Source organism: Balaenoptera ricei, chromosome 6 (genome assembly GCF_028023285.1).
Source record: "Balaenoptera ricei isolate mBalRic1 chromosome 6, mBalRic1.hap2, whole genome shotgun sequence".
Taxonomy (NCBI): domain Eukaryota; kingdom Metazoa; phylum Chordata; class Mammalia; order Artiodactyla; family Balaenopteridae; genus Balaenoptera; species Balaenoptera ricei.
This window is the reverse complement of record NC_082644.1, coordinates 99000285-99014808: the sequence shown is the minus strand read 5'-3', so window position 1 is coordinate 99014808 and position 14524 is coordinate 99000285. Positions and strand designations below refer to the sequence as shown.

General features: G+C 43.3%; 1 protein-coding gene across 3 annotated transcripts in view; it reads left to right on the top strand.

The window, feature by feature from the left end:
* Positions 1 to 14524, top strand: part of EPB41L4B (erythrocyte membrane protein band 4.1 like 4B) — a 143243-nt gene that overhangs the window by 75706 nt on the left and 53013 nt on the right. For 2 of the 3 annotated variants that reach the window (XM_059925260.1, XM_059925258.1), the window contains exon 15: positions 1706 to 1770. In XM_059925260.1, coding sequence (XP_059781243.1) covers positions 1706 to 1770 — 65 coding nt within the window. Of the gene's footprint in view, positions 1 to 1705; positions 1771 to 3530; positions 5609 to 14524 lie in introns of those variants that run through there. The other variant, XM_059925259.1, reaches the window with a different exon arrangement.

Genomic DNA, 14524 nt, shown 5'->3' with positions numbered 1-14524 from the left:
GCACTGAGAAAGATTTCCAGGAAGGTGGTATTGCAGCATTGGTGTTACTCTGAGCCCAGCAAACTTAGCCGAATGCAAAGGACGGATTGCTGTGTCCTTGATGGGAGCACTATTGGCATTTGGAGAGGGACAGTTCTTCATTGCTTGGGACTATCCTTAGAGTTACAGGAGGTTTAGCTTCCCTCTTCTCTGCCCAAGAGTTACAGGTAACCCTCCAGTCATTGTGACTAGCAAAACTGCACATACTCATTTCCAGTTGTCCCCAGGGAGATGTAACGGTCCTGGTTGAGAACCATGTGGGTTAACATGAAAAAATACTCCTTGACAGCTTTAGAGGGTGTATAAATTACCAAAGGAGACCAAGGAAGGTTCTGGAATATCCTCCTTCCAAGTCTCTATGGATAAGGTGCCCACCTCTCTCCAATGCATCTGGTTTGGTTGTGTTTGAAGACAAGGTGTATAGACTAGAAGGTCCACTTCTATTCTAGGTCACTTTCTTTTGTTCAAGACCCAGTTGGTGGAGCCTCTTTTGGGGCCTTGGCTGTATGGCCAAAACGCCTGAAATGGTCCAGCTTTGGGCAAATCATCTATCACCTCTGGGTTTCTGTATCCCCTAAGAGAGAGAAATATGAAGTGACTATTTCCAGGAGATTCTAAAGCCCTGGTCAGCTTTCAGATTCTGCCACTGAAATGTTTTCTCCAGGTTCCTCTTTCCAGTAGGATGTCCTTTGGGGGCTGTGGACTTGCTGACAGGCATCCTTGAAGAAGAGGGGCCACTGGAATACAGAATAGTCAAGGAGGGCATCGCAGGTCCATGAAAATGGAATGAACAGAATTGCTGAGAATTTTTCATAATAGAGAATGGACTTCTGCTTATTAACCAGAACAGCAGGGAGGGAGAAGAAGGGGAAGAAATAATTAAAAGAATAATGGTGGCAAGCCTGTGGTGACTTAAATGTCAGGAGAACCTAATTTGCCCCATAGAAAATTTAGCCTTGAAAAGCCCCAGGGCTTCTGACAGAGTCTGGGACCGCTGCCCTCTGCAGGCCAGAAGTGGACTGGCAGGCAGCCTGCCACCCACCCAGGCCAGCCTTGTCTTCACCCCGGGCCGTTTTGTGAGTCATCAGTCCGGATCCATTTTCTCATGTTAAAATGGGCAAACTACTTCTTTCCTTCTGTTTTATCAGGATAATGGTGCTCTGGATGGTTTGGGGTTTTGTTTGTTTGTTTCTGGGACGGGGGCAGGGGGGTGTTTGTTTTGGATCACATTTTAGAAAGTTTTTTTTAACAAGAGAGAAAGAGTTCGCCCAGAGTCCTGCTGCCTTGGCATCCTCTGTTCAGTCCTTGTCTGTTTGCAGATGCAACTGTTTACACACGGTTGTCGTCATTTTCAGCAACGACAGAAATTGTTTCTAAAGAATAAATTACCCACATTTTCCGGGTCTCTCTGGCCCCTTCCATCCGGTTCCCTTGGGAGAGATGAATATTGCCTTGCCTGGGCGCTCTAGGGCACCCTTTCAAGGCAGATGCCTTCCGCTTTCTTCTTGGAGGGCAGCCCCCAGCCTTTGTCACGGGGGAAACGTGATATCCTGGGAAACGTGCGCTCCCCCAGCCAGGGTTCAGTAAGAGCCTCTCCATTCACAGCCGGTGAAGACCATTGAAAGCAAAGGGCATCTAATAATCGAGTTTGGTGTTTTATTTCTAGCCCCAGTATCACCCCAGTCTCCACCCCAGCCAGCCTCGGTGGCACCCGCACTCTCCAAACATCAGGTAAGTACCTGAGCTCATAGAGCCGTCCTTTCCCAAGCTCTCCTTTTCTACTTAGTTATGAATTGAAATTCTGCATCAGAAACAACTGTTAAAGAGTTGTCTTGTCCTGGAAGAGATGAATAACTTGCAAAGCAAAATAAGCCGGTGATGGGTCTGGATTTACTAAAGTTATGCTTGACGAAATAAAAATGAACTGGGTGGGGTTTTTTGTTTTGTTTTGTTTTGTTTTAGTCATTGTAACCTCAGATATTTTGGGTTTGGTTTTATGTTTGAAACATTACTTAAAATTTCTAAGTAACGTTTTCCTGTCCTGAGAATTCATTTACTAAAAATATGACTAAAGCTCAGGGACTTTTGTTGTGGGATTTTTTGAAAGGATTTTTTTTTTTCCAGGGATGGGGTAGAGGGTTGCTTTTTGTGGTGATGGATCTTTTTCTAAACCTAGGGGTCGGTAAACTTTTTCTGTAAAGGGCCAGGTAGTCAATATTTTCAGCTTTGTGGTCTCTGTCACAACTACTCAACTCTGCCATGGTAGCTTGAAAGCAGCCACAGACGATACAGAAGTGAATGGGCCTGATTGTGTTCCCATAAAGCTTATTTATGAAAATAGACAGTGTGGGATTTAGGCTGAGGGCCGTGTTTACCCACCTCTGCCCTAACCTACCACAGTCCTTCCTAAGTAAACTGGCACCTGCCTTGTTGCATTTACGGTTAAGCTTGAGATTTTTTTTAATGCCAGCTTTGTAAAGGCAAACGTTCCTTTCATGATTTGAATTTCAGAGCAGTCTTAATTGGTGTTTATGTGTGAAGCTCTTTCAGAAACATAGTTGGTGAATTCAGTTTGCATAAAGTTATTTCTTAGTGAGATTGCTAGCCTTGCTCCTCGAGAAAGTGCGGCGAACGGAGTGATGGGAATAAATCCATCGAGAACAGGGCAAATGAGAGCAGTTAGTTCTTGACAGTTCTTACCAAGACCATAAGCACTTGATATTCATGTAACGTTTAAAAGCAAGTTAAACTAGTGAAGTAATACTTCTAAATGTTTCTGTGTTGCAAAGGCCGTTTCTTTTCCAGACATGAGACACAGATTTATAGAAATGCTTTTTAATTTAACCTTGTGTTTACAAAATTTAGCACTGATTTTTGCCTGTTTTACCATATTGGTCTCCTTGCGAGGCAGACCCGGCTGGGAGTGCTAGGGAGGCTGGACCAGTGCTGCTTGCAGGTGGCCTTGCTGGCTGGCAGCATCAGTGTCACCTGCAAACTTGTTCATGCAGAGTCCCAGCCCCACCCCGGACCTACTGCCTCCGAATCTCTGGGGGTGGTTCCCAGCACACTGTGTTTTATCAGACTCTCCAGGAAAGGAGAATTATTTGGTCCAGCATTTTTGGAAAATGCTGCATGAGGCGTTCACAGTGCACGTTCGCATGGCAACAGCTCTTGAGAATTCCCGTAGAAAAGGAACCTTTTTCACCACCACCTAGCTTTCCCCAGACTGACTTGATCATCAGACACCCTTTGAGGGATGATGGCACAACCATGGGCAGAGCTGTTCTCGACCTGGAAGTTGATAGAGGACCCGCATCTGAATTTTTAAAATACTTGAAAGTAGAAAATCCGTTCTTTTCCATCTGAAAGCCATCCCCATTTATGTGGTTCATGGTTTTTCTTGTCTGTTTCCTTTGTGCTTGTGTTGTTTCACTCACCTCTCTGAATTGTCTTCACACCCCCACTAACCACTCACTCTGCGAACAAAACAGGCCATCCTTTCAGGATGACAGGCCGCATTGGAAAGCATCGGCCAGTGGAGATGACAGCCATTTCGATTATGTCCACGACCAGAACCAGAAGAACTTAGGAGGAATGCAAAGTATGATGTATCGAGATAAACTCATGACTGCACTTTGAGAGACTGAAGCATCTTACTTCCATTCACCATCATAGTTTCGTTACATCCCATGGAAAGTGTCTTGGCATCCCGTGGACGTGTTTGTAGAAATGTCTTCTAGGAATAGTTCTGAAAGGTGTTTTCAGTGTCTGTGTAAATATTTGAAAATAACCCCAATAGGTAGTCCTAACTTACTGTTGACTGCATTCTCAAAAAATGAAGGTAGTTAAAGGCTCAGGAATCGTTTTGATATTCTGATTTTAAAATTGGAGTATAAGTCTGTGTTTATCGTATTGCTGTGTACCTGATGTTTCTTTGTTATTTAATGAATGGGACCAAAGAAAACCAGAAAAACTTGGAAAGATCACTCCGTAGAGAGTACCATATAGTACAGTGGTGGGAATTGAGGTCACTGGGGCCCAGCCTCTGCCATTGTGTGATCTTGGACAGACCGTCTCCCCTCTGTTGGCCTCATTTTCCCCGTCTGAAAAGAGCAAGTTGGACTAAATGATCACAAGGTCCTCTCTAGCTCTACAATTCTGTGATTTATCAACATTTAATATTCTTAGGCTGAGGACATAACATTCAGACCTTCTTTAACAGAGGGTTACCTCTTTCAAAAGCTGAATAAAGTATATAACATGTTAAAGGTTATATCAATACAGGGAGATTTTGAATTTCCTATCTTAAAGCAGTTTAGTCACTTTGAATTCTCGCAGTTTTATTAATCAGAAATCACATAGCCTTTATTTTTATAGAAGTTGCTGCTCAAGTACAAGAATAATTTTTTAATGTCTTAACGATTGGTGCTGCTAACTTGCGTGCTTTCAGAAGACATAATTATGAATGCACACTGTCAGAATATATAGAGTTTGAGGGTTGGTTTTTATCCTAGGCTTCATTCTTTTAAGAAGCAACATGCAATATGAGATGCACTTATGGCTCAAATTGAAGCGTGTAAAATTTTAGTGAAGTTGTGCCAAAGCATCCCGTGCAAGAGGATAGGAGGGTGTTGCACAGTCTTTCTGTAGAACCAGAAATCAATATGTTGCCTTTTAGGGTAGAACTCGTACCAAACTCTTTATTTCCCACCCCGTTTCAAGCCCCCGAGTAAGACCTTTTTTTCCTCCTGATAGGTAGGCCTGAGATACTTTCCTTAGTATTTTTGTGAAATCAATTCTTGTGCCATTTTTTATATATGTAATTGTAATTTGGCCCTTTTAAGCCTTTTTTTAAAAAAATGTGTTTCCCTCCCTTAAGATAGTTTATTGTCAAAATCTGATCTTTTTTTTTTTTTTGGTTACCACAAAAATCTATCCAGAAGGAGGGAATCAGCTGCACACCCTGCACAGTGGAGTTGATCACCTATAAACGCTCCCTAAGATACATGTTTACAGGTGTATTTCCTTTTAGCAGATGTTTTGGTCCTCAGTCTACGTGCTGCATACAGATAATTGTGTTCTGAATCTTTTGATTTCATTGATACATTTTTACAAATGTGTTTCTGAGGAATAAAGATTATTCTTGCTTTTTTTTTTTTTTTTTTTGACTCCATCTTCCTTTTATGCTGCACAAGAGGTATCATTTGTGGATGAAGTAGGTGGTGCGACTTTGGAAGTCTGAAGGTGAACATTCAGTTAGGTGGCATGGAGCAAACTCATCCTGGAATGAGGTTGCTCTTAGGAAGGGTGGCCCTTTTTGTAGGCTCCGTGGCTGAGGTGTTTATTCATCTGGGGCAGCTTTGGTGAAGGTTCTGATCACAGGTGGCAGTGGGGTTTCCGCTGTAACAGTCCTGTGGTGAGGGGGGGTGTTTGCCCTGGCGACTGCTGCTGTTTCCGGCAGAGAGACCTCCAAACCTGTGTCTGTGGCCTCCTGGAGATTTGTGTGGCCTCCTGGAGATTGTATACGATTATCTAATAACCTCTAATAAATACCTTTCTGCCTAAAGTACCTTGAGTGGATTCAATTGTCTGCAACCAAGAGGTCTAACCAGCGTGCATACATATGACCTCCTAATTGTTAAAGGAAGCGTACGGTTTTCATCCTTCAACTTGGCGGACCTTTCTCTACTGCATTTGACAGTGGTGACCACTCGCTCACAGCTTCTTGAAGCTAATCCCTTGATTTCTGTGATCTCTGCTTCTCTAGCCCTTGGACTTTTTCTTCTGTCTTTGTCACAGCCTCTTTTTCTGTCTTCCTGTTAAATATTGGTGTTCTCCCAGGGTTCTTCCTCTGCCCACTGCTTTTCTCCCTGATCACAGTCTACCTGCCCTTCTCGTCTTGTCAAGATTTTATAAGTGCTGTTGACTCTGAAGCTATTATCTCTAATGCAGACTACTCTGTGAGTTTTTCTACTGACGTTTCAACTTGTATATCCTTGTACACCTCAAACGTCACATGTCAAAACTTAAATTCATCCTCTTTTACCGAAAAAAACAAAACAAAATAACTTCACCTGAGTTCTCTTCTTTCTCACCATGGTAAGCATTTATACATCATCCACAGCACCGCTCCCTTTGCCACCCATGTCCAGGCGGTCCTCAGGTCTGTTCAGCTTTTGCCTCCTTAGTATTTGTATGTAGCCCTTCCTCCCTCCTTATCAACACTGATCTTGTAGCAGCGTCTTCTGTCCGGCTGAGAGGTGCTCTTGCTGATCTCTCTCTGACTCCAGTCTCCCGACGAGCTCATTCTCCTCACAATCACTGGAGTGATCCTTCTAAAACACCATCTGATTGTGTTCTTGCAGTGCTTGATATCTGCCAGGGTTCTCCATGACCCGCAGGATGAAGTCCAAGGCCTTCTCAGGAATTCCCCCGCTATCTGCTCCTGTCCTGTTGCTCTAGCTAGCGTATTTTTCCCCCATTTCTCACCCTCCTGTTTAAACTCCTACAACACCAAACTGCTTGTAGTTCCTGGCATTCACCATACCCTGCTGTTACTCCCATCTGTGCCTTTGCAAATACTGTTCCTTCTGCCGAAAATGCTGTCACTCCCGTCCTCTTTGCCCAACTCCTGCTCATCCCTTAAGCCTCTGCTCAGACGCTGGCTGTCTTCTCCCAGGGACTCTGACTGCCTCCGCCCACCTCTGCAAATTGGGCTAGTTCCTGTGCTCTGCTCCTCTACTCCCCACAGCCCCCGTGTGTATCTATGATGTATTCACTGTTTTGTGTTAAAACTGCCTTTCTTATTCATCTCATCTTGGAGGCTGTACGTTCCTTAAGTGTAAGCTTTGTGTCATGCTCTCCTTTGTTCCCCGGTGCCTGATGAGTAGCAGGTGCTCAATGAATGTCTGTTCAGCAGATGAATTATTCTGCATTCATTCTAAAGGAAACACCTAACCAGATAACAGGCAGGGATACATCACTTCTGAGCTGGTCTGAAGGTATCTGAACAGCCGTATCCAGCTGGGAGCATCATCTTTTGAGCAGGACTTTGCCCACCACGTATGTTCTGGATTCATCTGCTAAATGTGAATATTATTCACTGTGCCCACGGCATTCCCATTGGAGGCATCGCTATAATTCTGAGTGGGGCAAACGACGGTCCAGCCGTGTGATACTGGAAACGCCGGTAGGTTGACCCTGATCCACAGAAACGTACAGGGGCTAGTAGCCAGATGTGTGCTTCAAACTCTGCATATGTCACTTCACTTGATCTTGCCAACTGCTCTGTGAGGTGGGTGATGTTCTTTTCACACGTGGGGAAGTTCAGGCTTAGGGTCTAACCAAGCAGCTTGCCCATGGTCACTCAATTCTGACTTCAAAGTCTGTGTTCTCCGCTCCTGTGCTTTAATAAGGCCTCTCACCGCTAATTAATCCACCATTTGGGACCCTGTCGATCCACATCTCCAGGAGACTCTTACTAGATGATGTTGAAGAGTTCACTACACTGAAATCCAGAACTACCAGAAAGCCACCTCCCACCACTATCAGTGTAGTGACTGTCCGTCTCTCCTCCACACCAGTGGTCTATAACCTTGTTCATCACCATCACCAGTGAGCTAGCAACACTTCCCAATACTCCACCCGTCCCCCCATCCCTCCTCCAGCAGTCTAGTTACCCTGTCCATGCAGGCATTCGTGTCCCAACAGCCCCCTTTTCAAAGGAGCGGAGATGGAGCGTTATTTTCTTAGTGAGCCACTCATTTGAGATGATCCCCTTCTTCCTTCCTGAGAGCTCACAAACTGGTCATTTCTTCTGGAATATTACCTGCCAGCAAAACCAAACTCAGTATTCCATAAACTAATGGGATTAGCTTTTTGCATTTTTGAAACTCAGTTACTTACTGGTCTTGATCATCCACTGTTTTTCTGTGATCCCTGAGAATATCTAACAGTGAATTGACGGTATCGTCAGATCGATGTAATTCGTGTGGAATGGAGGTCTTGAATTACCTTGTCCTTCAAAACCCTCTTGCTTGTTTCATTTCTTGGTCTACCACTTCCACTGAAAATGGTCCTCCTTAACAGTGAAGATGAAGGAGTACGGACAGTGCAGGAGTCCTTTGTTTTTCTTGCCTGTTAATATCCCAGTATGCTTCCAGGTCAGTGACTCCAGCCTCCTGGGTCCTGCTCTGAACACAACAAATGATAGATCCTTTTTGATGCCCTTAATTTTCCAGCTTTTAACTAGGCTTTTAAGATCTGAGCTCATCAAAGAGCTCCTTCAGCAGCCGTATTGATCCATTTGGATGAGTATTTCCCACACATGGCTCTAAGTGAATTCCCTGACTGACTGAGTCTTCCAAAAGTACCAGGTAAATACCCTAAATAGCCCTAGAATGATTTGCTTCCACCGTTTTGCTATAGGAGGCAACAAATGCCTAGGCAAGGTATAAGGGGGCAGAGATAGAGAAAAAGCAAACTGCAGCTAAAGAAAGGAAAGTCCCTTTGCACATGAAAGGTGGCACATTTTAAGAAGCCCCAGAGATACCTAAAAGGTGAAATAGAGGTGAAATTGACATTCAACTGAGACTCCACTAAAGAAGAAATCCTCAACAATTCTGCAAAAAGGCCCATTTCCCCCCAAATTAGGAAGCCAAATAATCGCTTGGACAGCTTGTTAAAAATGAAGATTGTGAGGCTCTATTTAGGTGGTCGGGGTGAGACCTAAGAACCTTCCTTTTAGTGGTCACTCCAAGGAGAGTCTGAGGTGGGCAGGCGCAGGATCACACTTTGGAAAAGCACAGCTTCCTGTATTGTTATGTTTGCCCTTGTTTTAGTGGCTCAATTTTTAACTAATTAGAGGCCAACTCTTTTTCTTAAAGAGACATGGTGTTCAAAAGTAAATGGACTGGGACTTCCCTGGTGGCGCAGTGGTTAAGAATCCGCCTGTTGGTGCAGGGGACACGGGTTCGAGCCCTGGTCCGGGAAGATCCCACATGCCGCAGAGCAACTAAGCCCGTGCGCCACAACTACTGAGCCTGCGCTCTAAAGCCCGCGAGCCACAACTACTGAGCCCGTGCGCCACAACTACTGAAGCCTGCGCGCCGAGAGCTCGTGCTCCACAACAAAGAGAAGCCACTGCCATGAGAAGCCCGTGCACTGCAACGAAGAGTAGCCCCGGCTCGCCGCAACTAGAGAAAGCCTACGCGCGGCAACGAAGACCCAACGCAGCCAAAAATTAAAAAAAAAAAGTAAATGGACGGATACATCATAATAAGCAGCTACATCTGTCTGCTCAGCATAGCTTTGCACTTCCTTGGGCTCATGGTGAAGCAGAAGAATGTAAGAATTCTAGTGGTTCTTTATATGGCTTTAATTTCATCACAACCTCCCTCCCCCAAAATCTGTCAAACCAAGACTTAGGTCATTGTTGGGCCCTCCTGCTGAAGTGAGAGGCTAGTGAATTCCAACCACTCGAGGAGGAGAGGGCATAGCACACCCCAATCTAAGGACCCGTGCCAAGATTAGAGCCCACGGTGGGGTAACAGGTGGAAGTTTACAGAAGCAGAATGGCAGGATGTTGCAGGCTGATGAGAGAAGACTGCAGAACCCAGTGTGGAGTGGTGCTTTTGTTGGAGCAAGAGCACCTAGTTCTCAGACTAGGTGAAATGTGGACACGCTTGGAATCTCAGGTAGTTTGAATCCCAGCTTTGCCCCTCGCTAGCCATGTGACCTTTGGACAGTTTCTTATCTTCTCTATGCCTCATTTTCCTCATCCCAAAATGGAATTTAACAATATCTCACCGTTATGAGAATTAAATGGCACTGTATGTGTAAGGTGCTTTGCACAATGTTTGATGCTAGCTGGTAGCAATTTTTAGCAGTTTTTGAGATTTAAGGCCTTAGCAGTCCATGTAGCGAGAAACAGGACAAGGAGATTCAAAGTCTAGCTCAAGGAATGGTGTATCTCCTAGGTTGACGGGTTGAGATGTATGGTCTAAGTTTAGCAACAGAAAGGGGTGCTTCGTTCCAAAGGAAAGATCAGATGGAAGAGAGTTCACACAATAGGTAAAGACACAGCTCTGAAACTCTAACAAGCGAAAAGGAGAAACAGCATGGGGATGTTTTGAGAGGAGATAAAAGGAAATAGAAATGATATTTCTGTCTGAGAATACGAAGAAATAACTGTCCAGGGGGAATGTGGGCAATGCTTTCCGACCTGCAAATGGGAGAATGGCCCTAGAGAAGGAATTGGTGAGACCACAGAGAACCCATTCTGCTGGGACATTTGGGACTCAGAAGTTGAGAGAATTGAAACAGATCTTCTGCTCAGTTCCCAGCCTGTCCCAACTTGAGATTTCATCTTACACAAAGCAGAGGAAGCTTTTAACTATTTGGAGACTAAGTAGAAAGTTAGTAATAAAGAGAACTGCTGTGCTATTCAACCTTTTTTAGTAAGTAATACAGACAGTGGTAAAAATTCAAAAATATCCAAAAGTTACTTTTCCTTTCCACCCTCTTATTCCCTAGTTTTCCCGAGAGACAAACATTGTTAGCATTTCTTGTCAATCTAGAGCTATTCTGTGTTTAAACAAGCACATATTTATTTAACCAATCAATACTGATGGACATTTAGGCTGCCCTGAATCTCTAAAATGACAGCTTTGCCGCCATCCTTGTACACGTCGTGCACTTGAGCAAATCCATCTGTAGAATAAATTCCTTACAAGTAGAGATGCTGGGCCAAAAGGAATTGTGTGTATTTAATTTAGATATTGCCTAATGAAGTTTCCCTCCAAAGATATTCTACCTGATTACGCCTCTCCCCACTATACACACAACAGCTATTTGACAGGGCCTCTGTGATCCCACAGGAAGCATGCACCTAGCCTTCGCTAACTTTTTTAAAACCTTGTTAGTCTGGTGGGTAAAAATCAGGATTTCTGTTTCAATTGTATTTCTCTATAAGCAAGGTGGCACACCTTTTTATCGTTTTGAATGCCATTTGTTCCTTGTTTACTGTGAAACATCTGGAGGCCCTAATCTTGAGTCATACTCTTTAATAAAGATCAGATTGATGAAGTAAAATCCGTCTTCTCAGCCTTTTTATAGTGAAGAAAGGGAAGGCTGGGAAGAGTCGATCTTTACCAGACATTCTGTGAAAGCAGCTTTCCAGAGGTTCAGGTAACAATCAGCATGATACCTGCATGCCCTGGAGATCTGAAAAAGGAAAAGGGGCAGCATAATAATAGCCAGGATGAAGGAATTGATTTCTAATATCCATGTTTCCTTTCCCTTTTGGGAGTTGATTAAGAACTTTACACTCAGACACTGTGAATTTCCCTGGTGCATTTGATCAGGGAAGGACGGATTTACATTTAATTACAATTAAAATTCTAATATATGGAATCTAAAATCACAGCCACATCCCAAGACTCGCCAGTGGTTTTATTGGGGAAAGGCTGCAGAATTTAAAATACGAAACGGCTTAGTCTAGGCAATCCACTAAAAAGGGTTAGAAAATAATTAGAGGAACATCCCCGTAGGCTCATGTTACAAGAAACCTGCAGAAACCTACCTAATCATCCCCTACTGAATAGTGAATGGTTTAAACATCCACTTTCTACAGCTGAGACCTCAAAAGCAAGAGGTGTTGCTATGCTAACGGCTCCACTAGCCCGTTGCATTTCGTGGCTGGATAAAGACGCTGTAACTATATTAAAGGCAATTTTAAAAGCCCTTAAAATTAGGCCCAGTGTATGGCTTCAGAGGCTAACTAGGGAAGTTTATAATAGAAGCTTCTGAAGAACCTACAAGAATTGGGGAACAGAGAGAGGACCGTTTGAAGAGTTTTTTAAGCACGAATGAAAATCAAAATAGATTAATCCCCATCTGTTCCCCTCAGAACCTCGTACCCCACATTCAGTTCCTGCTCACACTTGGTCTTGTGCAATTAGAATGTCCAGGACCTGCCCTGAACAGAGTGTGCATTTCATTCATCCAACTTGAACTTCTTTCTGGAATGAATAATAATTTCATTCATTTGGGTGAGTTGGATGGTGTCTGCCAAGTGGAAAGATAACACTCGCAAGCTCATGCCCGATTCTGCCGTAACTCTTGCAGAGTGCAAAGGGTGATAAAGAACGGGCTCTTTGGACATTATTTTACACACTAGCAGCTGTGCTTTCATGGCAAAGATAATTTTGTCCTACTGTTCCTTGTGGGCTCCCGTGTGATGCTATTGTGGTATGCATTTAAAGCAGTGGCTAGGGGCAAGTCCGTTATTGCTGTTCCCCACCTGAAGAAAGAAAGAAAAGAAAAGGAATCTTCTTTTAAGGCAGAGTGAGCACTGAAATACAGAAATGAGAGGCAAAAAGAAAATCTGTAAGAAACCAAGGGAAAACAGTGTTGGATTTGTTAGAAGTGAATGCTGTAAAGGAAAACAGCAATATTTATGTCAGTATTTTTTTCCTTAAGGCAGGAAAAAGATTGAATACATTCTTAGTCATGAGCCTCTGTGCAAAAGTGAACTCATGAAATATTGATTCTTTGGACTCAGATCCTGAAATTTATCTGGAATTGCTAAAGTCCTAGATCTCGCCGCAAAGTTACAGAGCCCTTCCCCACAGCTTCTTGCTGTCTCCTACACAGACAATTAGAAGAAGACATTGTAAAATTTAGCAAGAACGACATCAAGGTAAAATGGATTTTCTGGCAGAAAATGTTCAAGGCCTGCTTGTCTGCTTACAGCCATTCACTGACACCAATGGATACCAGTTTCACCAAAGGAAAACTCCAGACTCAAAGATGGATGCACACATCCTACCGTAGCTCACACGGGACAGAGACCCCGTTACCACCGAACAAATCGTAAAGGCTCTCATCATTCCTTAAGATGTGGAATATTTTACTCTGCAGTTTTGCCGAGACCATTATGAATTGTTAGGGACAACTGGGGAATTTGTGACCAGAGTGAAGCTTTTATGAATTGACACTTGATAAATTACCTAGGGAGAGTTCAGTTTTAATGCACTACACCATTCATCCAACAGATATTTACTCCTCTGCCTCTTGCTATTGAGGAAGACACCATCTTTGGCTCCAGGCACCTAGTAACCTAATGAAAACAAGAGCTCCCAGTCTACTGTGGATTCAGATATCACCTGTGCTAACACTGACTGGACAGTTCCAAGTTGATTGCCTGGAAAATGTCTTGAAAGAAATACAAATTGGGAAAAAAATTTTTCTGCCAGTTAGTAATCCATATAAAAGGGTAAATAAAGCCAAAAAACGTAATTTTGACCTTTTCAGACAAGAGAAAAATGAGGTAGGGGCATCGTTTCTCTCTAGTCGCTTTTTAAAAAATAAAACCACTAAGTTAGTGTAAGAAATCATCCCAAATTAATAGACCTAACATTTGTAATGTGTCACATTTCTAAGATGTTGGTACAATTTTCTTCTCAAACCCATTATGAAAAAGGTACAGTTTTTCAATTATACTCTTACTGTCAGATAGTATGTTTGCGCTAAATTCAATAAGAACTTGTAGCAACGTGTTGGTGTAATGCCTACTCTGTTTAGTCTCTGCTAAACTAAAATGGAAATGAGTGACAGGTATCCTGGAAACCAGGATGGGTAAATGCACCTTCTCCTGTCTCTCATCTGGACATGGCAGAGATCAAATTATTTCATTGATCTGTAGTTCCTGAGGTATAAATGCTTAATAAATGATTGTCTGAAAATGCGGTGTCTGGGCAGATAAGTGAAATCACTTACCTAAGGTCATAGCTAAGGGGCAGCACAACCAAAGCTAAGTGCCAACCAGCATTCTTTTAATGTCATTATACTGCTGCTTTCATCATCCACATGGCAAAGCAGTGTCTCTTGGCACTGAAGAGAGCACAGGGCTCTATAGTCAGGTTGCCTGGGTTCAAATTCCAGCTCTGCCATTTACTAGTTGTATGTCTTGGGAAAGTTAATTAGTCTCTCTGTTCCTGTTTCCTTATCTGTAAAATAAGGATAGTAATAATTGTTCCTTCTTCAAATGTTGGAAGATTAAGTAAATTCATAGATGGCATAGTGCTGGGCACTCAGAAGTGTTAGCACTTTTTTTTTCTCCTCTGAGGGTATTAATGCACTAGTGTTCAGTCAGGAGGTATGATTCTGGCTGACACCATCTGCTGTGATAACATGGTACTTGAGTGGATTCTGCTAAGAGAGTCCCAATCAAGAGCCACAGTTCCAGGCTAATGGATTGAATTATGAACTAGTAATGATGCTTCCCAGCTTTATTTATTTATTTATTTAAATTAATTAATTTATTTGTTTGTTTTTTATTTTTGGCTCTGTTGGGTCATCATTGCTATGCCCGGGCTTTCTCTAGTTGTGGTGAGCAGGGGCTACTCTTTGTTGCAGTGCGCGGGCTTCTCATTGCGGTGGCTTCTCTTGTTGCGGAGCATGGGCTCTAGGCACGCAGGCTTCA